The sequence below is a fragment of the Coenobita brevimanus genome, chromosome 101, assembly GCF_032717465.1.
Source record: "Coenobita brevimanus isolate Jiangsu-jjx chromosome 101, ASM3271746v2, whole genome shotgun sequence".
Taxonomy (NCBI): domain Eukaryota; kingdom Metazoa; phylum Arthropoda; class Malacostraca; order Decapoda; family Coenobitidae; genus Coenobita; species Coenobita brevimanus.
In genome coordinates this window covers 3,815,880-3,838,346 of record NC_137054.1, presented here as the reverse complement: position 1 = coordinate 3,838,346, position 22,467 = coordinate 3,815,880, and the positions used below count along the sequence as shown (strand labels likewise).

Genomic DNA, 22,467 nt, shown 5'->3' with positions numbered 1-22,467 from the left:
CACTCACCAACGCCCCCGTCTCCCCCCTGCAGGTCGCCCGGTGGAGTGGCCCCCCCGTTCCGGCACAGACCAGGTACACCGCCGCCGCCGCTTCTCGCCAGACCCCGACGCACCGCCTATCCCGCCTAGACCCGCTAACTATCCTCAGCCGCAGGTGACCCCCCGCTGCTTCCTGACACCCTCACCAGTAGTCACCGTACCCTCGTTGGCGGGGAACTTTGTGGCATCTCTTCCTCTGGCGATTTAACCCATTCAGACCAAGAACGTTATCTATAATTTGTTCTTCCTGTTTCGTATTGCGCTACTCTGGAGAGATTTTACATGCTGGACAGTTCAGATATGGCCATCTTTAAGCCATTCATCGTTAGGGAGTTCTCCTGACCTGAATCACATCGTCTAGTGACAGTAAAAGTAAAGTGAAACTTTTGTCGTCAGATTCAAGGAGTTAATTTTACATATTACACTTTCAGTCCATAAATGCTGTGACGTCTATTTGATTCCAACCTTGACAATATTATGGCGTTCTCAGATTCATTCATGCTTTCTCCAGACGATGTTCAGCTCAGGATAGACTTTCCACGGTGAACTGGTTGGATGAAATCTTTATTAACTCCTTCACTAGGGTGCTTTCCTAAGGTGAAAAAAAAAAGTCTGGTAATGGCTAAAAGTTTAATTATTATTATGTCAACTTCGGACTGACGGGGTTACTTTGTATATTTTGCATTATCCCCGTCACTACGATGAGGTCTTATTATCGTTTTTATCTACTTTGAACCAAAAAGTATTATTCTGTTTAGGAGAGTTGCCTATACAATCGATGGGGTTAATGAAGGCAATATCTAAACTTTCCATTCAAAAAAAATTCTCTCCTAACGCGAATACAGTCGACTGATGGTTGCAAAAATAAATATAAATAAAATACTAAAGACACGCTCCTCCTGAGAGGCTAAATATTCTCTTGTATGTTCATTGCATCATTCTAACACCGAAATGGTCTGCGCCAGGAACATAAATACAAGAGGATATAACAGTGTAATACAAAAAATACATTGCCAAGGAAGAGGTGCTAAAAAGTATTCCAAGGAGACGAGAATACGATCGTAGTCACCGTCTCAGGGGGAGGGAGAAGGGGGGACTAAGAGGGGGAAGTGGAGGGGATAGAAAGAAGGGGGGACAGGAGTTGAAGGGAAGATGGGAGAAGAAAACAAGGGGCCAGAGAAGAATGTGAGAACAGAAGAGCGTGAGGAGGAGAAAGGGGTATAGAAGGAAAGTGCGATCGGAGAAGGAAGGGGGGACTGGAGAATGAATGGAGAAGAGGAGGAGGAAGGAAGAACTGGAGAAGGAAGGGAGACAGGGGGAGGGGGGATAGGAGAAGGATGAAAGGATAAGGGGAGGAAAGGTGGGTAGGAAATGGGCGGATAGAAGAAAAGGTAGGTAGGAAGAGGGTGGATAGGAGATGGACAGGGGTAGGAGCAGTGTGAGGGACAGAAGGAGGGAGGGGAGATAGAAGCAGAGAGATGAATAGAAGGGTGAGGGATAGAAGGAGGAAGGGGAGACAGGACGAGGGAGAGGGATATGAGGAGGGAAGGAATAGGAGGGAAGGGATAGGGAGAGGGAGGGGAGACAGAACGAAGGATGGGAAATAAACACTGAACCCCTTTTCCACGCCGACAAACTTTGCTAAAATAATTCTTGCTCCCACTAGATGATTGTATTCAGTTGATCAATCTCCATAACCAGAGGGAATATACATTTTTTTTGTAACTTTCCATCATTAATATACTTCTCATAAGCATAATGAAGCTGTATGGGAGCACCAAGAATGAAGTACTGAAAAATGTCCTCACAATGAATTCTTTAAGGAGAGAGGGAAGGAAAGAAGAGATAGCAGATGGACAGAAGAGAGATAAGTACGCGGGAGGATAATAGGAAGGCTAGAAGGATGGACGGAAGGATAGGGAGGCGATAAAAGGTGGAAGTTAAGATCGGAATAGAAGACGGTTAGATGAATAGTAGGCTAGACGGGTGATAGACGGATAGAAGGATTAAGGAAGGATAAAAGGCTACAGGAGGGATAAAAGGACAGAAAAGAGATAGGAGAAAAAAGGAAGAAGGATGAAAGGTTGATGGAATGAACCAATGGTGGGACGATGATAGAAGGATAGAGGAAGGATAGTGGGAGAGAAAAGAGATGAAAGGAGAGGAGGAGGAAGAGATAGATCGAGTAGGGATGGAAGAACAAAGAAGGGATGATAGAACAGAGGAGGGATAGATGGATGGAACGGAATGGTAGAAAAATAAAAGGAGAGAGGATGGATAGAACCACTGACAAGGGATCGAAGTATAGAATGACATAGGAGGGATAAAGGCATGGAAGGACATAAGGGATAAAATATGGATGGATGGAGGAAAAGGAGAATAAGGTGGTACAGAAGAGGAACAGGATGATGGAAGGGTAGAGGAGGGACAGAATATGGAAGGAGAAAGAAGGGGTAAAAGTAATAAAGGACAGGAGGGATTGCAGTGTGAAGGGGTAGAGATGGCACTGAATACGGAAGGACAGAGGTGAGGTAGAACATGGTAGAATAGGCATGGGATGAAATATATAACACCAGAAGTGGGATGGAAGGATAGAATGGTAAAGGTAGGATGGACGCATAAAAGAAATGGAAGAATAGAAGAATTAGAGGGGTAGATGAGTCGAAAAGGAGAGGTAGAAGAAGAGGAGTGACAGAAGGATGGAAGGATAGAGAAGGGACAGAAGCACAGAAGAGAGAACAGAATGATGGAATTGTGGTGGAAGTACAGAGGAGCGACGGAAGTGTGGAAAAATGAGGAGGGATAGAAGGATGGGAGGACAGAGGAAGAGTAATTCACTGGAATGATAAATTTTGTTTAGAAGAATGAAAGAACAAGGCATGAAGGAAAATAAAAGACAGATATCAGACTAATAAAAAGAAAGAAGGGGTTGAAATTAGGTCACAGGGAAAAATGGTAGTATTTTAAGAAAAAGGATACTTAAGGGATAGAAAGCCAGATGAGAAATAACCGGTAATAGATGGACAGGGAGGAACAGGTGAACAGAAATGTAAGAACAGGAGCGTCTGAGGGGGTGCAATATGGATGCAGAAGGGGAAGAGAGTTACAAAAGATATAAAAAGATAGACAAAAAGAGATGAGCATGAGAAAATGATACAACTGTAACCGAATAACTGTAAAAGTGAAAGGTGAGAAATAGGGGACAAGAAAGACAGATGAACAGAGAGGTAACTGAAAGGTTTGAAAGGGGACAGAATGAGGGATGGAAGATGGAGGGGATTAACTGGTTTGATGAAGAATAAAAGGGATACATGGCGGGGGAGGGGGCGAGAACAGAATGACTGATGAATGAATTAAAGATAGAAAAGGGATATAAAGATTGATAAAATAATAAAGGACAGCTGAATTGATGGGTTGATGGATAAAAATAAATATACCAGGACAGATGGGCACATATTTAAGAGGAAATTACTGGGATAGCAGATGAGGTGCTGAGTAGATGAATAGGGATGGAAGGGCAGATTAAGAACAGAGTGAACAATAGGAAAAGAAAGGGTAGAGGAAAGAGAAAAATATATTCATGATAGGACTGTAAGTGAGAGAAAACTATTGCTGAGGGATAGATGAAAGATACGAGGATAGCGGGTAACAGAATTTATAATAGAATGGCAGACGAGAGACAGATAGGAACCAGATAACAAAGATGATGCAATGGAGCACAGATTTAGAAGAGGGATAGATAGGGAAGCGTAGGGTTGGTGGATCTGTGGTCGTATTCATAAAAGTTCTTAACTACTTCTTTCGATAAACAAATCTGCATAAGAATGTGCTATTGTCAGGAATATTTCTTCTTGGTCGTAGTTTGGTTATTAAATATTGGTAGCTCAGTGAGTGAAGATGAAGGTAAAACAAGCAATCAGATACACAAATAAAGCAAGTTATGAATGCAACCAACGGAGAAAATGAAAAATCAGAACAGATAAGGATGGCTGGCAAGGAGTGAAATGGATTCGGAAAAAAAAAAAAAAGTTAGGATCTGACTGGGAGGATAAGTGTTCGAGAAAACTATTATGGGGAAATTTACGTTTGTCTGATGTAACTAAGGCAAAGAGAATGTAGTTACCTGGACTGATGATAGTAAGAAAGGGGCATTATAGGCAGTTAGAATGAGAATATTGTCACTGTATTTCATTCTGCTGACCATCGTCCAAGTAAATTTTAAATGTTTGAATTACTGTTAATAATATATCATCATCAGGCATCAACGAAACGTTTACTATCAGTCATGTACTAGCACTTCGACTTCAACTGAGTTAGGTTCTAATACCCATCATGAAAAACTTTAACTACTTACATTTTACTTGGCGCTGTACATCTCTGTGGACGAAAATATCATTCGTTGGGATAATGGGTCGTCACAAATTGCCAGATATTCGTTAAAAAAAGCGTCAGCAAATTTAACCTAGAATGAGTCCAAGAACTCAGTATTTGTGTTCGATGACTTATGGGACGGTGACTTGCTGGAGGGCCTTAACCATCGCCTTTGCCACCACTACCATTACCATTTCTACTACTGCTACTGCTCCTGCCATTGCTACTGCTGCTACTGCTATTACAACTGTCCCATTGCCAATGCTTTGAATCCCTTTGCTTTGAAAATATGCTTAATCTTTGTTTTTACAGCTATGGCACGAGCAAATAAATGGATTAATTATGGCTACCTAAACACATACACCTCATTCCTGGCGGAGCCAGAGTAATACTATGAATATACGCATAAATTATATCCATATAAACATAAATACGCATGTATATATATGTTTTGGTTGTGAATATAGACTTTAATGGGATTTATCTGGGTAGTTCAATTAGGAGGCCAATTGAAGTGAAGAATGGAGGTCGATGAGATGATGGGGAATTCAAAATATCCAAAAAATATGGAAAAAATGTCAGCGAAACATTTTCCAACAGGCGGACAATATGGAGCAGGTTCAGCAACAGCACCATCAACAGCAACACCACCAACAGGTGTTTCGAACGCAGCAGCAACAACAGCAACAACAGCAGCAGCAGAGAACCACGAAACAGAGCTACCAGGTTCAGCAACACTATGAGCAGCAATTCTCTGGTTCTCAGCCCGGAATGACGGTGCAGTTCCAGCAGACGCAGCCGCAGCAGCAGTACCAGCAATTCCAGCAAACCACACAGAGGTTCCAGCAGCCGGCTCAGCAGCAGCAATATCAGCAGCAGTACCAGAAAACCACCACGACACAGCAGTTCCAGCAACCCGTCCAGCCTCAACAACAGCAATATTCTCAATATCATGTCACCCAGAAGACTACCACCTACTCCCAGCCTCAGGTCATGACCAGAGAGTACCAGACTAGTTCCAGTACTAGCTCCACCCAGCAGTCTCAGCAGTACAGTCAACAAGGAGGATTCGCCACTCAGAATGCCACACCAACCCCTTTCACTCCGCCGCAGTCCACCCAAAAGCCTCGATTCCCTGGTGCTAAGAATGTCACGCCAACACCCTTCTCTCCTGCCCAACAGGCTCCTCAACAGAAGGGTCCAAGGCAGCAATTTGCACCGCAACAGAATGCCCAGTTCGCACCGCGGCCGAATGCTCCACAGCAGCAGTTTGCACCGACTCAGAATGCTCCTCAGCAGTTCGCTCAGCCTGAGCCTCCCCAGGAACAGTACGCACCTCCCCAACAAAACCTCCAAACTCCCTTTGGAATGCGCATGCCCGCGAAGCACCCCCGCCGCGGTCCGCAGCCACCATGGGCCCCCAAGCCTGAGTATGAACAGAACGCTCAAGAACCTGCTGCCCCTCCTCCCCATACCCACAGTGCTCCCCAGTCTCAACCAGCTCCTCAACCCAAAGCTGCTCCTCCCCAGCCTCGACCAGTCTCTCCCCAGAAGCAAGCACCCCGGCCTGTCTCTCCCCAAAAACAAGCCCCCCGACCTGTGTCTCCCCAAAAGCAGGCTCCCCAGCCCAGACCTGTGTCTCCCCAAAAGCAGGCTCCCCAAGGCAGACCTGTGTCTCCCCAAAAGCAGGCTCCCCAAGGCAGACCTGTGTCTCCCCAAAAGCAGGCTCCCCAAGGCAGACCTGTGTCTCCCCAAAAGCAGGCTCCCCAAGCCAGACCTGTGTCTCCCCAAAAGCAGGCTCCCCAACCTAGACCTGTGTCTCCCCAGAAACAACAACAGCCTGGACCCCAACCTCGTGCCCCACAACCCCAGCAACAACCCAGAGCTGGTCCTCCCCAACCCCAGTATCAGCAGCAACCTCCCCAACCCCAGTATCAGCAACAGCCTCCCCATCCTCAACCCCAACCCTCCCCACCAAAGGCCTCACCACCAAAACAAGTGCGACCTCAGAAGCAGCCCCAAATCGCTCCGAGCCAGGTGAACGGCGACGCTTCGAAGTATGCCCCCCCTCCCAGCGACCTTAGCGGCCTGAAGGACGGGTATAGTGGTGCCTACTCTACCGTAATTGGGGAGTGGCCCCCCAAGGTAAACACACACACACTTACACCTACACAAAGACTCCTGTAGGTAAATGGACGCACATACATACGCTATCCGACACACACACACACACACACACACACACACACACACAATCACACACACCTACACAAAGACTCCTGTAGTTAAATGCACGCACATACATACGCTATCCGATACACACACACACACACACACACAAACCAAAAACATCCAAATAAAAACATATATAGAAAACAGAAACAAGCTGTACAAAATGAAGACATGTTATAATTCCTACTCTTTCTTCCATTTCTCCTTTTGTTGTCCAATGATTCCCACTCATCTATTTTCACTCAATCCCCACTCGTCCTTTCCATAGCATTCCCAGTCCTTCACATTCATCGACACCATTCCCACTCAAACACCATTCATCCACACCATTCCTACTCAAACACCATTCATGCAAGACATTCCCACTCAAACACCATTCATCCACACCATTCCTGCTCAAACACCATTCATGCAAGACATTCCCATTCAAACACCATTCATAACACCATTCTCACACAAACACCATTCATACACACCATTCCCACTCAAACACCATTCATCCAGACCGTTCCTGCTCAAACACCATTCATGCAAGACATTCCCACTCAAACACCATTCATGCAAGACATTCCCACTCAAACACCATTCATCCAGGCCATTCCCACTCATACACCATTCATCCAGGCCATTCCCTCTTAAATCCCACTTGATCCCCATCACCGCGTCGTTCCTAAATAATTCCCACTCATTTCCCACTCAGATAATTTTCATTTAAAAACCACTCCTCCAGACCCCTTGCTCTGAATTCCCACTCAGGTTATACCCACTGAGTTCCAATCGTCTGGGATATTCCGAATCAATTCCCACTCATACATGCCGTTTTCACCAAATTCCCACTCATAAGACTGTGCTCAGTCTGATCCCACTCACACTCTTCCCACTCAGTTTCCCTAAGCAGACTATTCCCACACATTTTCAACTTTTATCTGTTCACTTCCCACTCATCCACTCCATTCCAATTCAGTCACTTCATTCCCACTCACCCATTCCATCCCCACTTCTCTAGTCCACCTCATTTATCCCTTTTCTCTCTCTCTCTCTCTCTCTCTCTCTCTCTCTCTCTCTCTCTCTCTCTCTCTCTCTCTCTCTCTCTCTCTCTCTCTCTCTCTTTCTCTCTCTCTCTCTCTCTCTTCTTTCCAAACTCCCTCAGTCACCCCTTTTTCTTATACTTCTTGTTTCATTTACTTTCTCCCGATCCCTCTCATCCACTGACATCCCACCTAACAATTCCCACTCTATCTCATTCATCCACTCTTACATTCATCTCACCCCACTCACTCATTCCCACAGCATCCCACTCCCACCTGCCATCCCAGTCACTCATTTCCACCCTATTAACCAACTTTCGCCCCACCTGACTTGTCCATTTCCACCCAACCCCACTCATCCACTCGTTACCTCCCACTCACCCATTCCCACCTCACTCATTCTCTTCCGCGCCACTCACCCATTCCCACCACACACTCTCTTCCACCCCACTCACCCATTTCCGCTCTATCCCACTTACTCTCACCCTAACTCACTCACCCACTTTCACCCCACCCCATTTATCCATTTCAACCACATCCTACTCACTTACTCTCGCCCCCACCCCACTCATCCATTCATTCTCATCCCTCTCACCCACTCTCATTCCCGTCCTACTCAAGTACTCTTACTCTCACCCCAGCCACTCCCTACCTACTCACCCCATCTCACTCACTCAGCCTCACCCCAGTTAACCATTTCCACACCCACCAATCTCACCAATTCCTACGCACACTCCTCTCACCGCTGTTATTTCCTCTTATCCCCACATCACTTACTGACTCCTACCTCACCCAGCTTTCCCATCCTCACTCACACCCCACGCACCCACTCCCATACTACCCTACCCTACCCAATCTCACTCCCACTCATTCCCACCTTGCTTATCAGTTTCCACACCAACCTCCTCCACCTAAGGTTTAATCCTTCTCATCCACTTTTGCACACACCCCTGTCGCCAAAACTCATCTGCTCTACCTCCACCCTACTCAGTTACTCACACAAAATCTCCCACACACCTACTCCCACTCCACCTCTCATCCACACCCATCACCTCACTCTAACTCCAACTACCCCCCTCCTCCCCTGAGGAGCCGCGCGACGGAAGAGGTTCACAGACCATCGGCCGGAAAATACTTTTTTTGTTGGAGTATTCAATTTTCACCCATACTCTATCATATGACCTTGGATGAGAACACCCCCCGCCATTAGAAGTACGGGTAAAGTCCTTAAAAAAAAAAAAAAGTATTGTACATCGTCCTTATTCTAGCAACTCGCCATTCGCCCAGGAGAGCGAAGGAGCACGTCCTGGCAGTGTGTGCCTGTGTGTGCGTGTGTTGGTTGCGGTCAGTGAAAACGTAGTCGGGCCGCGAGTCTCGCTTATTGACTGGGTGGCTGTACGTGGCGGTGTGTTTGGCGGGAGTCTTTCCCACGCCATTTGTCATTCCAAACCGATGTGCTCCGTTCGTAGCATGCAAAACGGAATTCTCGCTTTTCTTAACAGCCATTTCTTGCAAGTTTTACAGAGTTTCTTGTGAGATTACTGAGGTAACAGAGTCTCGTCGTGCTGGAGATAGTGATGAAAATGTTCCTGGCGCTCAGCAATTGGTGAAAATAGTGGTTTTGTGATCAACTCATTTAAAAGCAACATGACCTTTTTGAGGGGGCCATACCACATTCATATCGTTTAATGGTATTTATCTTCTTTCTAATCAATGTTGTTTTTGGCTTAAACAATCAAGTTTGGCCAGAAAATGGGTTGAAAGTTCAGCAAAACAAATAAACTTAAAACAAATAGCATTAATTTCACAGATATGGCCAAAATTTATAAGAATCACAATCTACACTCAAAAACCTTTCCTAGAAAAAAAAAAGAACGTTCTAGCATCAAAACGTAAAAGTTAAGGTTACGAGAACATTGCTGAACTTTGAACCCGTTTTATGGCGTTTTATGACCTGGCGTGAGAACACCTTACGTCGCGCGACCCTTCTGTCACCTTCCCAAGCCCATACATTCCCTTCCACAACCCTCTCATTTTTTCCCCCTCTTTCCCCTCGTTCTCTCCTGCATCTCTGTCATCCTCTGCACCACCGCAGTCGTTTCCTCTATACTCTTATTTCCCTCCCTACCGCCGCTCTAATTCCCTCCCCATTCCTCTCACCCTCTCCCTTCCGTCAGCTTATACTCCCCCCACTCTTTTATCCTCCCTGTCACTCTCCTAAAACTTTTCTCCGCCCTTTCAACTACTACTCCTTTTCTGTTATCAACCTTTCCTCCGCTCCTACAAACTCACCTCTCTCGTTCTCTTTTCTGTCTCTGTCATCCTCTCGCACATCCTACTCTCATCACATTCCACAACCCTCTCATTCTATACCCCACTCCTCTTGTGCTCCTCTTCACCAGCTCCCCGTCTTCCACACCCAAACTCTCATTCCATCCCTGACCCCTTTGAACCCCTCCCACACTCCCTTCATCTCCTTCCCCAGTTCCACTTTCATACTTCCACTCATCGCTCAACCCACCCTGCTTTCATTCCCACTTCTCTTTCATACATCATCCTCTCCCTTCACCCTCCCTTCCCCACTCTCTCCCACTCCCTCCTCGTTTCTCTCATCCTCACCCTCCTATTGTCCCTTTCCCTACCACCTCCTATTCTAGTCTATCCCCTTGTCATTTTCTCTTACACCTTCCAACCAGTGTCAACTCACCAGTTAGCACTGTCCCTCACTGTCTCTCATTGTTCATCTTTCTCCTGAGATTAAATGAATTTCAGAGTTGACTTAGTTCTTCATATTTACACGCATACACATGTATTAAATCCGAAGGCACACACATTTAACATACACGTCCTCACACAGACAGGCACAACCATACACGTACAAATATAACTGCCCACACACAAATCCACTCATCCACAGGCAGGTATACGGGGAAATATTCATATATACTTACGCACGCATCAAGTATATACTGTATAAATTATATAACACGCATAAACAGAAACCAAAGGCAATACCGAGATATCTTTCTTTTTTAGCAATACTAGGAAAGCGCACACACACACACACACACACACACACACACACACACACACACACACACACACACACACACAGTCCCCCAAATCAGGAGCAACAAGAACAAAACACACACACACACACACACACACACACACACACACACACAACGTTCAATCGTCACTTGGGACAGAGACGCTAATGCTCACCTACGCTACTGTACGCTCACCTTAAGCTCACCTCTATAACGCACGCTCCTGGCTAGCATAATATTAGAATCACTACTATGTGCTTATTACATTGATGTTTAAATTGATGTCTTCCAAAGCGCCATCTAGTTTATAAATGTGTATCTATAGGAGTGCTGTGGGTACGATAGCTGAGTGTGTTTACAAAGTGCTTCGTACGTTTAATAGGGAATTGATGTATATAAGTGATGACTATTGTGTTTTTTTGTAAGCTACAGGTAAGTATTAACCCCTCTGATACCATAATGTTTTTTTACGTATTGTTCTTACTACTCTCAGACGATTTTATTAGTATTAGGAGACATCTTACGTACCCAAGATTTTTAAAGCAATCTCCACCAACCCCTTAATTATGTAAACAAAAGAAAGTCGCTTGGCAGTAGCAAACATTGAGTTAATTGATGTTGTAGTATAAAAGAGATAAAGTGATAGAAATATTATCGAGATTACATTTGGAAATTATCAAAGAAGGCAAGAGAATTATTCACCGTACGCAATGTAGGGAATTATTGTAATTTTGTGTAGAATAAGGTGAGTATAAAGTGTTACAAGGGGTATATAGGCATTACAGAGTGAGAATTTGATAGAGCACAAACGATATTAGCGTACATTTAGGGGCGTACTTTATTTGACCTTTTAGTACATTGTGTTTATCTTCTGTTAAATGATAAGTTTCAGGTAAGTACATTTCGCTTCAGAGCCACCGAATTTTATAAACCATCAGAACACTACAATAGATAGACGATGCGACCGAGTATAAGGTGTTTGCGGTTCAATAATTTACAGCCCTCATTGTTCCCTCTACGATATACGAGTAGTGCCGTATCTAAAGAAGCATTGTACAGTTTCGGACATACCGGTACCTACCGATACACTTCATTACGATAACGAGACAGTGAGCAATGATTTCCGAAGCACTGTGATGCTCTCTTCGGCGTTCAACACGCTTTTTTCAGAATATTATGTCCGAATATCATAATTTTGACTACAGCATGGTACGATAATACTGGCAGTGAGAGAGAGAGAGAGATATATATATATATATATATAGAGAGAGAGAGAGAGAGAGTGTTCAATAATACGAAAGCAAACATTTACAAAAAGATGAGTTTATTAGAAAAAGGAACACCGATAAGAAATAAAACCTCAAGCTTACTCAGCCCTATAATTAATTTGTAAGCGAACTTTGTGGAGGCACTTTAATTACAGATCAAAAGCAACATTGCTAAAGCGATTACTGAGAGAGAGAGAGAGAGAGAGAGAGAGAGAGAGAGAGAGAGAGAGAGAGAGAGAGAGAGAGTGGGGGTGATGTGGGGGGTCTTTTGGCACACGATGATCCAACCCAACTCGTAAACTTCCTCATTTTTGCTCACTCATCAGCCGCTCTGACCTTGTGGAGGGCATGAGGGCAGGGGGAGAGAGTGAAGAAGGGGAGGAGAGGAAAGGAGGGGATGGGAGGGAAGAGAGAGGGTGGAAGGGCAAGAGTGTAAGGGTATAGATGGGAGGAGAGAGATGGTGTGAGATTGAGGTGGCTTTGGTTGGTTGTGAGTGAGGGGAAAAGCGAGGGGGAGGGAGACGGTGGGAGAGAGAAGGGAGGCGAAGGGGAAAGGCGTGAGAGTGATGGAGGATTTGGGTGCCTGTGAGTGAGGGAAAGAGAAAGAATGAGTGGAGATAGGGAAAGGGGAAGAGAGATGGTGGGAAGGAGAGAAAAAAGGAGAGAGGGAAAGGTGTATGAGTGGGGAAGGATCTGGGTGCCTGTGAGTGAGGGGAAGGAGATGAGGGTGAGGGGATGGAAGAGAAGAGAGAAGGGTTTTGTGAGTGTGGGGTGTGAGAGTGAAAGAACTTTGGGTAGGTGTGATTGAATGAAGGGTTGGTTGTGAAAGTTGGGTGGTTGAAGGAGAAGAATAGTGAGAGCTGAGTGGCTGAGTAAGGTGTGGTTGGGTGCAGAGTTGGGGTGTGTGTAGAGTTTTTTTTTTTTTTTTTATGTGTCCGACTCTGGGCATTGGCTTCACAGCCTGCTATCAAGGCCCAGCAGTCCTCCTACATACCATACACCTCTACATGTCACCACTTCGGCGCTAACACCCACCGTCCATATTGAATATATGCTAGGGCTGTCTCATACAGGACTGGTGTATTGGTATTAGCGGGGGTATATTTTTACGACATGTCGGCGGGTCTTCTGGTAGATCAGTAAAGCCTGATTTAACGAAATTCAAATCCTTAAACTGTTCCCTGCCCCAGCTGGGATTCGAACCTGGGTACTTTAGACCTGCAGGCATCCTCTCTACCGTTTGAGACACCGCCTCCCCCAAGTGGGATGGTTCGGCCAAGAAGATGCTGTAGAGGGCCAAGAAGATGCTGCAGAGGAGAGAAAGTGGTGGGTCCAATGTAAGCTGTCGGACTGGGGTGGTCTGGACTAGTGTTATGAAGTAGGTTGTGTGTAGGTGTGACAAAGGAAGCGGTTTGGGTGGGTGGGTGAAAGGGGATGTGAGGTGACAGGGGGGAGTGGTTCGAAGGACTATGTGAAATTGAGATGTGTGGAGGTGGCAGAGGGAGTGATTTGGGTGAGGATTTAATAGTGGGTGGTCTGGAAGCGGGGCGTGGGAGTGGTGAGATTTTGCGTGGTATTAAAGTGTGTGAGGGTGAGGTGGGTGGTGGAGGTGAGGGTCATGTGAGGTTTGAGTGAAGATGTGTGAAAGGGTGAGAATGAAGAGGTAAAGTTTGTGCATGAAATTGGAAACGATTTGAGTGGTAGTGGATGGATGGATGGGGATGGTTAGGCTAAGGTGTATTGGGAATTCAGGAGTGTAGAGGTGAATGGAGAGGTTTAAACAACGGGAAGGAGTAGAGAGGGTGGGGTGTGCGAAGACTAAGGATGATGAGAGGTGATTCTGGTAATGGGAGTGAGGCAAGGTAAGGTGTGTGGGACTGGGAGCAGTGCGTGTGAGATGGTTTTAGGTGATAGTGGGAGAAAGTGGGTGAGTGGGGTGGCCTGAGTGAAGGAATGGGAAGGCTACAGGTTAGAGTGGGTAGGTTAATAGTGGCGAGTGAGAGTAAAGTGGTGTGTGTGTGAATGGGGAGGTGAGGGGTGAGAAGTATGGATGGTGAGAGTTAAACAGAGTTACACAAATAGACCTATGCATATCAGACACATCTTACCGTTCTAGAGAAGTTGCTCTGTCTTGGTGGTAATAGAAAAAAAATAAATAAAAGCAGCTTCCAGACACAACAATAAAAGTTAGGTATAGTACAGCACAGTGCTCTCGCCCACTAACCAGCTGAGGGTCGCACGGAAAAAACAAAGTAGAAACACGTCATGGGGCTGAAGTACATGAATGACTTTTTGTAGGAACGGTAGAAAACAGTAAAACAAGCGAAACTGGTTATAGTGCACACTTTAAGCATACGCTTCTTTTGAAAAAACAATAAGAAATAGTTAAAATCAGTATCAATGAATTCATGACACAGTGTAGGAGGATATTCCAACCGATGATAACTGCCGCATGAAGAACTATTGGTCTTATGTAGTTGGTCAAGTTATTTATATTATACTCTTGTTCATTTCAAGAGATAGCATCACTTAACATGAAAGCTATGGACACCAGTCGTGCCTGCTCTTAAACATATCTGCGATGTACAATGGTGCTTTCTCTGACAGATTCTGGTAGTTTAATCCATTCACCTACTACATTAGAGGTATTGAAGCACTTACATATGTCTAAATATACTTTGTTATCCCCAAGTTTCAACTCAATAACTCGGGAGCGGAGTGATGATGCCACTGCAAAAAGTTTGTCTATACCTGTGTTACAAATGCCTTATGCATTTTGCGGCATTCACTGGTTTTCCCTATGCCAGCATTGACAATGAACACAAGCTAAACTCTCCTCGTCTTTCCTCACACAGTTTGATATGGAGAAAAGGAGGAAGGGGTGGTGTACCTTGGATGAAGTGGTGGGATGAGGTGCTGAGTGAGTGAGATGAAGGCTGAGTGTGAGAAAGGAAAAGTGTTATGTGGGAGTAAGCTTAATAATCATTGATGTCTTCATCAGCTGAAACAGTCCACTGCAGAATGAAGGTCTGATCAATTTGTCTCCACTCTGTTAGCGTGTTCATCCCATCTCCGCGTATTTACAGAATTTGACTCTCCATCACTGTTTCCCTTTAGTCTCATTTCATTTTTGGGTTACCGCTCCTTATCCCGATTGTCCATCCAAGATTTTATCCGTTTTCTGAAAGCCTTGACTCATAATTGCTGGACATTCCAGTGATGGTGGCTTCTCTTACCTGTTCCTGTTTGTGGATCCCTCCCAAGTTCAAAGTGGGAATGAAGGGTAGGATGATGATGATGATGTGAAATACGTGACCTTCCCGCCTCCAGAAGACTTCATGGTATTATAACTGGTCAGGATCACATAAAAGTCTTACGTTTCGGCTTTCTAATTTACTACATGTTATTCATGGTTTCCACTTTAGAGTCTTAGAAGCATCATTTTCTTTCTAAGCCAGCAGAGACTATTTCGTTTTCACATTTCATTCATTCCTCTACATTTATTTACTTGTTTTTTAGATAAAACTTTTCAATATTTTCAATTTATATGTTGCTGACGGATAACCTGAATTCTGTTGCTTTTTTTTTACCATCTTCTTTGGATGTAAATACCATTTCTTAGGACCACCTCCTTATATACCAAAAACCAACCATTGTTGCCGTGGATATCCGCCTCCTACTAGTTGTGCGCTTCCACTCAGTATTATAAGGAAGCATTCATTCCTAATGCATATGACGTCATCAGCTTAATCCATCAGCTGGGAACCCATACTCTGAACCAGTTTATTTATGTCTGATGACGTCTTTCTCACAGCTACGAGTAGAAGGTTTAAAGGTTTCTATGGATTATTCTAACTCTCTTCCTTTTGGAATGTAGTTACTGGACATGTAAAAATGCTTTGTTCTTTTCTTCCATTTACTGTTTAATGCATTTATATTAGTCATCGTGTGAAAACTTTCAGTACGTATGGTTTCTGTTTCATTCGTTGTTTAACCTTTTGCTTCACTATTTTTTTTTTTTTTTTTTTTTTAGAAAATATTATCTTGAGACTTTTCCTCCGGATAATCCCCTAACGTGTCACTTCTGGCATTCTGGATATTTCCACTTTGCATCAGTAAAAAGTTGTGTCTTTTTTCCGAAACGAGGACTGGGTAATCCGGGTGAAGGATGAGGAGAGAAGTGAAGAGTGGGCCAGCGTCAGAGGAGGTGTGTGTGTGTGTGTGTGGATGTGGAGATATGCATGTGATGGTTTGGTAAGGGAAACAATCTGCTGAGGTGGTTAGAGTTGAGTGATGTGCACAGTAAGTCACGGTGTGGATCAGAGTGTCGGAGTGAGACAGCTTTAGCTTGGAATGCGGTTGTTAAAGCAGAGTGAAGGAGGGCCTGAGTGGGAAGGAGTTAAAGTATGAGTGAGTGACTGGTGGCTGTGATTAGTACACAAAGATTGGGAGGAATATGAGGGTGAGAGCGAGTTGGAGTGAGAGTCAATTAGTGGAGCTGCGGTGAGTTGAGAAAACTTGGGAAAGTGAGGAAACGTGGTCAAAGAGTAGATGTGGGGGGTGTAAATGAGGGAAAATTAGGATGTAATGCCCAGAATGTGAAAGGAGAGGGTGAGGGTTGAGGGGGCTGGTGGGGTATCGTCGGAGTGTGGGAAGGGTTGGGGTAAGAAGGTTTGCAGTTATTCAGCCTTTTAAGTTTCCTCCACTAACTCCCGTGCTCATTTCACCTCCCTCATTCTCTCTCATATTTCAGTTAATTTGTATTCATAATCTTTCGCTTAGTCCCTGTTTACAATTCCTTACGTATGTTTGCAATTAATTTATTCCTCTCTCTCTCTCTCTCTCTCTCTCTCTCTCTCTCTCTCTCTCTGCCTGAAAATCTATTCACAAGGTAAAAACTGTTGCAAAAATGGACACCCTTTGACCAGACGAAAATGTCTGTGTTTTTTTTCACTGCTTTGAAAAACATAACTCACTGCAACGCACGAGCCGAAGGGTAAAGACCACAATACAGCCATTTCCTGCGGTCTCCATTGTTCCGTAAACCTAAAAAGCCTGCATCCTTTTTAAAGTCCTATATCGCCCGAAGGATTATATTTTTATGTCTGGGTAGGTTAATTCTGCGTTCGATGTCATTGTTGGTTTACCTTTTTTATTTTTTGTTACTCGCACTAAGTTCGCCTTTAATGACCTTCTTATTTGCTGTAGTACGTAATTAGGCTTATGAAAATCATGGTTAATTTGGAGAAAAGTTATTATGTATGTTTTGATGAGAGGACAAGAGGGAGAGTGGTGTGGAATGGTTGAAAGGAAAAGTGATGCGTTACAGGCTGAGAGAAACCTGTATAAACCACTGGATTAGGCGCCTGGGAGAATTTGATAATGTTAGATGGAAAGAGATGGACAGATACTTAAATGGTTAATGTAACTGTATCCATCCAACCATAGGAATCGATTAGAAAGTCTGTTCGCCGGGGAATGGCAATCCTCTCACTGCCATAACATACCACACACTTTAACGTCACTGCTGGGATTAATACCGAAATACAAAGGATGAAATATGCTAGGGCTAGTTGGTTTAGGACTGGTGTGATGGTACTACCGCTGCTACTTTATGATATTATCGATGATTTTAGTGGATTACAGATTACGGCTGTTGTAGAGAAATTCAAATGCTCAATCTGCTCCATGTCCGATTCAAAGATCTATAATTCCTGGCCGGGATCTGTCTAGCGATCTTATCATCAGGAAATCCTCAGTCCTTACCGCCACCCCAGGCATAATGACGAGGAGTGTTGTTATTGGTTTGTTTATTAGTTACGACGACACACAAGATTAAGTTTTTGGAAAAGAAGAATGAGACAGGTGGGATTCATGTATAGTTCACTCTACGGTGCCCCCAAACTAAGATGAACTGGCAGCGAAAAAAAAAAAAATCAAGAAACTTCTAGGGGAAAACATGACTGTCTCTCTCACAGTGGGGAAAAACATGGAAATTGGAGAATCTGATAAGTGAGGAAGAGCCAAAAGGAGAGAGAGAGAGAAAGAGAGAGAGAGAGAGAGAGAGTGTTGCGAAGGGAAGATTAACTAAACCCAAACATTAAAACAGAGAATCAGAAAGAGTTGGAAAGAAAGGAGGAATGTATGGAGTATATAGCCCCTTGATCTCCCTGGGATTAAAATACCTCAACACCCTACACTGCAACCATAAGAGGCCGAACAAGGAAGCGGTGAATTATGAGGGTTTTTAAGCAGAAGGTGACGTACACGCTGAGAGCAGAGCAGCGCCAGAATTCTCAAAGGATCTTATCATCTTAGCCAATAATCACAATAAACAAAATAATCGCAGCAGTGAATTATGTCAGAAATATTATCATGTTTTGTTGTATTCCTCTGGTTATTTATTCACTCTAGTCTGGTTGTGAAATGTTTACTCGTTTATATAGTTTATTCTCTGATGTTGCTATGACTCAGTTTCAGGAAAATGAAATTGTTTGTTGGTAGCTGATACAGAAAACTAGAGTTATTCCGTCTGTGAGAGGGTTAATAAAAACAAGAACCCAATGTTCAGATCCACACGACTCACTTTTGGATGAAGACGTCTGCCGTTAGCTGGAACAAAGTGCTAGTGTTATCCCGTTGATGAGAGGGTTATGGTAGCGGTATGAACACCTTTAGGCAACTAGGATTCATTCTTAGGTGAATAAAAACCTCTGACGTAAGTTGCAATAGTCAGAGAATTATCCCGAGCAAAGAGGGGTTGAGACAAGAGCATAAACCAAGGCGCCTTATGCTCAGGAAAGCTTATGAATGAGGCCGCAGGTGTTTAGGGATGTTTACGTACTTCAAAATATCCAGCGGCCTTGGCATTCTTAGGGTCTTAAACACACATAATACTTTTTTGTTAATGTTTCTCTTTTCTCTTTTCATTTTTGTGAGTGTGTTACCGTGCGCATGCTGATATACAGACATACTATATTTACATACATAATGAGAGAGAGAGAGAGAGAGAGAGAGAGAGAGAGAGAGAGAGAGAGAGAGAGAGAGAAATCTGTATGCTATACCTATCAGAATGCTCTAGTCATTTCTCGGAAAAGGACAGTAAAAAACTGTGTGAGAGGTGCAGACGAGACAACACCTGGCAACAGGAAAGAGAGAGAGAGAGAGAGAGAGAGATGGGGGGGGGAAGTGCCGAGAAAGAGAGAAGGAGGGAGTGCCAATCTAATTTACGCCTAGACCCTCAGCTGCGTGACCTTATTCGGAGCACCGCGACCTTGGCGAACTATTTTTAATTATTTTCCCCGCATCACTTCTGGCCGACTCATGTGGCGATAATTTAGGACCATTTATCGCAGGAATGAGGTAGTGGGGATTATATTGTGGTTATATTAGATCATTCTTTTATTTTTTTCTGTTTAAGGTTGTGTGAATTTCTTTGTGACCATTTCTCGCGGGAATAAGTCGGCGCGGCTCATGTGGTAATAGTTCGTGACTATTTCTCCCGTGACTCCTGGAGATGACTCACGTGTTAATTATCTGTGGTCATTTCTCACTTGATCATTTCGAAGAGGCTTATTTGCGATTTTTTAAAATCCACTTCATTACTTAATTTCATCATGTCCATTTCACACGGATGGTTTCGACGTGGTTCATTTGGCCATTATTATTATTATTTATTTATTTTTTTTTTTTTGTCGGGTTAACTTCGTGGTGACTTATTTGAAAAGTTTTATTTTTGGCGGGATAATTTCGCAATGGCTCATTTGGGAACTGTATTTCTATCCATGTTATTAATTGGTGTCATCTTTTTCTCTCTTCCCTGCAGGTCAACAATGCCCCTAACATGACCACCATGTACCCCTCGAGCTTCAAGCTAAGAGAGTTGCCCAATGAGAACGCACCAGCCCAGGTAAGGCAGGGAGAAGTGGGAGGTGAGGCGGAGGAGGGAGAGTGGCAGGGAAGGTGGAAAGAAAGCGAGTGATGGGAGACAGATTGAGTGGGTGGGGAGGTTGAACAGATGGGGAGAGAAGAGGAACGGTCAGAGAAATAGTGGGAGGGAAGAATAAGGGATGTAAGAGGAAAACATGAAGGGAGAGGAAAGGAAAGGAAGAGTGAGTGAGAATGGGAAGAAAACAAAGTAGCATTTTTCTCGTCTCAGTTGCTCAGAAACGGACAGTTTTATTTATTGGCGTCCAAATAAACCCACAGCTGAAGCCCTGCTACGGCGTGTCATTCTGGCGAGCGGGAGAGCCATTGTGCCGTACTGTCGTCAGTATGCAGGAGGCTCAATTTGTCTTTCTAAAAATATCTTACGTATTTCATTCATGCAAACTACACCCTTACTAATCCATTCACTAGGATGATGTATGATTTCAATTTAGTTTTGCTACTGCCAGAGGATCCCGTATCTGTTATTACTTAGTCTTTTTATTTCCTCCCTCCAAATCTCCTTGAACCAAATTCTTTTTTTTTTTTTTTTTTTTAATTAATAAGTCCTCTTTTAGCTTACTTAAATGGACTGGCGGTAGCAGAGATCGAAATCTATAAGCTGTCCTTGTACTGACGGGGTTATAAGCCTTTCCAAACAGACATAAGATTATTAACCCATTAGCTCTCAGAGTTCCGGTACGAGATTTTTTGCCGCAAGGGCACTAAGCGTACCGCCCTCCACCTAGCCGCCCTTGCGGCTCATCATAGGTCCCTACCCCGGGGTTCCCTTCTTTCTTAAATTTTGAAAATGCCCACCTCCGTCCTATATTGCGGACATTGGGCGGAAATGGGTTAAGGTGTATGGCGTACAAAACAATGCTAGGGAGCATTCCATGTCCACGGGAATGTGACTCGTAAAAGCTGTTTGGTTTGGATAACTAGCTCAGAGAGGAAAGAACTGACGTCGCGTTTATCAACACATCTCTGATTTGTTGAAACGCTCGGGGTGAGGCTGTATTAAGTGCTCAATTTATACCTTAGGCATGTTGCACACACGGAATATAGAACGGTCACGTGCAGACTACCGCCGTACAATAGAGTAAGAAAATGTTCGCAGACACAAAGTTTAATCCAAGATACATAACAGAACAGATTAAATTGTATGACGTGATGAAAACACAACATATTGATCAGATATATAAAAAGAATCCAGTAAACGAAAAACAAAATGCATATCCAAGTATGTATTTAGATTATTATAAATTGTTTACACCGAACATCAGCAGATAGTAATCGAAAGTAATGTAACAAAATAAAAACGCTGAATATCAACGGAAGGTAAAAAAAAAAAAAAAATTAAATGCAGAATCTACATGCAAACAGAGATGTAGAATAATATATGGAAATATATTACATTGTACGTAATTCATTTGTGTGTGTGTGTGTGTGTGTGTGTGTGTGTGTGTGTGTGTGTGTGTGTGTGTGTGTGTGTGTGTGTGAAAGAGAGAGAGAGAGAGAGAGAGAGAGAGAGAATGGATGCTGAACTAACGTGATTACCTTGAAGCAGCAGCCCATCTCATCTCGCACAGGTGTTTAGCTTGTATAACATGGTTAGACATGATGGGGGGAGAGAAAGACACTGAGAAAATTTATGGAGATTGCATATTCGGCGAGAAAAACAGCCGGAAGAAAAACACGGCTGAGTATTTTCTCCGATAACTTCATCTGAAACCTTGATTTCTTGCTTCGGGTTGATCATATTGCACTCTTGACTGTTTGTTTTCTTTCTGTGAATAAATTTTCTTATTCAGCGGTAATGTAGTGCACATGGACAAATTTAATATTTTTTTTTATTGTATAACAGATTCTCGTAATCTACGATCCTCATCACCACCGTTTCCTGTGTTCCCGTCCCATGTTTTTATTTGGACGCCATGTTCAGCCTGGAAAAAGTTTTGTCCCGAGAAATTCAGTTGCCGTTCAGAGGAGAAATATTCACAGATAATAGTGGCGCTGCCAGTTAATGGAAATCGATCAAAACTGATCAAGTCATCCGAAAAATACAAGATGCTATTTTATACTGCGAAGTAACCGCACTTGGGTCATTAAGTCAGTTGACTTTTTTTTAAGTCTCAGTATTATCCACGAATACGACGACAGAACAATCGAATATACACCCAGACCACCAATTTACTGAAGAGTTAACAGAAACATAGACGCATATAGTAATGAAGGAAAAACTTTTTGCATTATTATTCCGGGCTGGTTTTCTCGCATACTTAGTAATTACTATAAACTGTCAACAAACCTTAAGTATACACATTTACGAACACAACAGTATAATCAGATTGTATCGCAGTTATTCGTATCGCAGATTACATATTGCACCATTGTCCATTGACCAAGTAGGACTTTGAGCAGATGGTGATGTTAATAGTCAATGATCCCATTCCACAGCGACCATCTTTACTTTAGTTTTTCCAAACATAAAGAGTCATGCATTCAGTTCCACTTCTCGCCATTTGCAGTGATAAAAGAAGTCATCCATTC

The 22,467-nt window shown here is 43.7% G+C and overlaps 1 protein-coding gene across 3 annotated transcripts in view; it reads left to right on the top strand.

The window, feature by feature from the left end:
- LOC145415100 (uncharacterized) overlaps positions 1-22,467 on the top strand; it is a 108,022-nt gene that overhangs the window by 76,541 nt on the left and 9,014 nt on the right. For 2 of the 3 annotated variants that reach the window (XM_080284514.1, XM_080284516.1), the window contains 3 exons: positions 33-73; positions 5,011-6,555; positions 19,814-19,897. In XM_080284514.1, coding sequence (XP_080140640.1) covers positions 33-73; positions 5,011-6,555; positions 19,814-19,897 — 1,670 coding nt within the window. The remainder of the gene's footprint in view (positions 1-32; positions 74-5,010; positions 6,556-19,813; positions 19,898-22,467) is intronic. The other variant, XM_080284515.1, reaches the window with a different exon arrangement.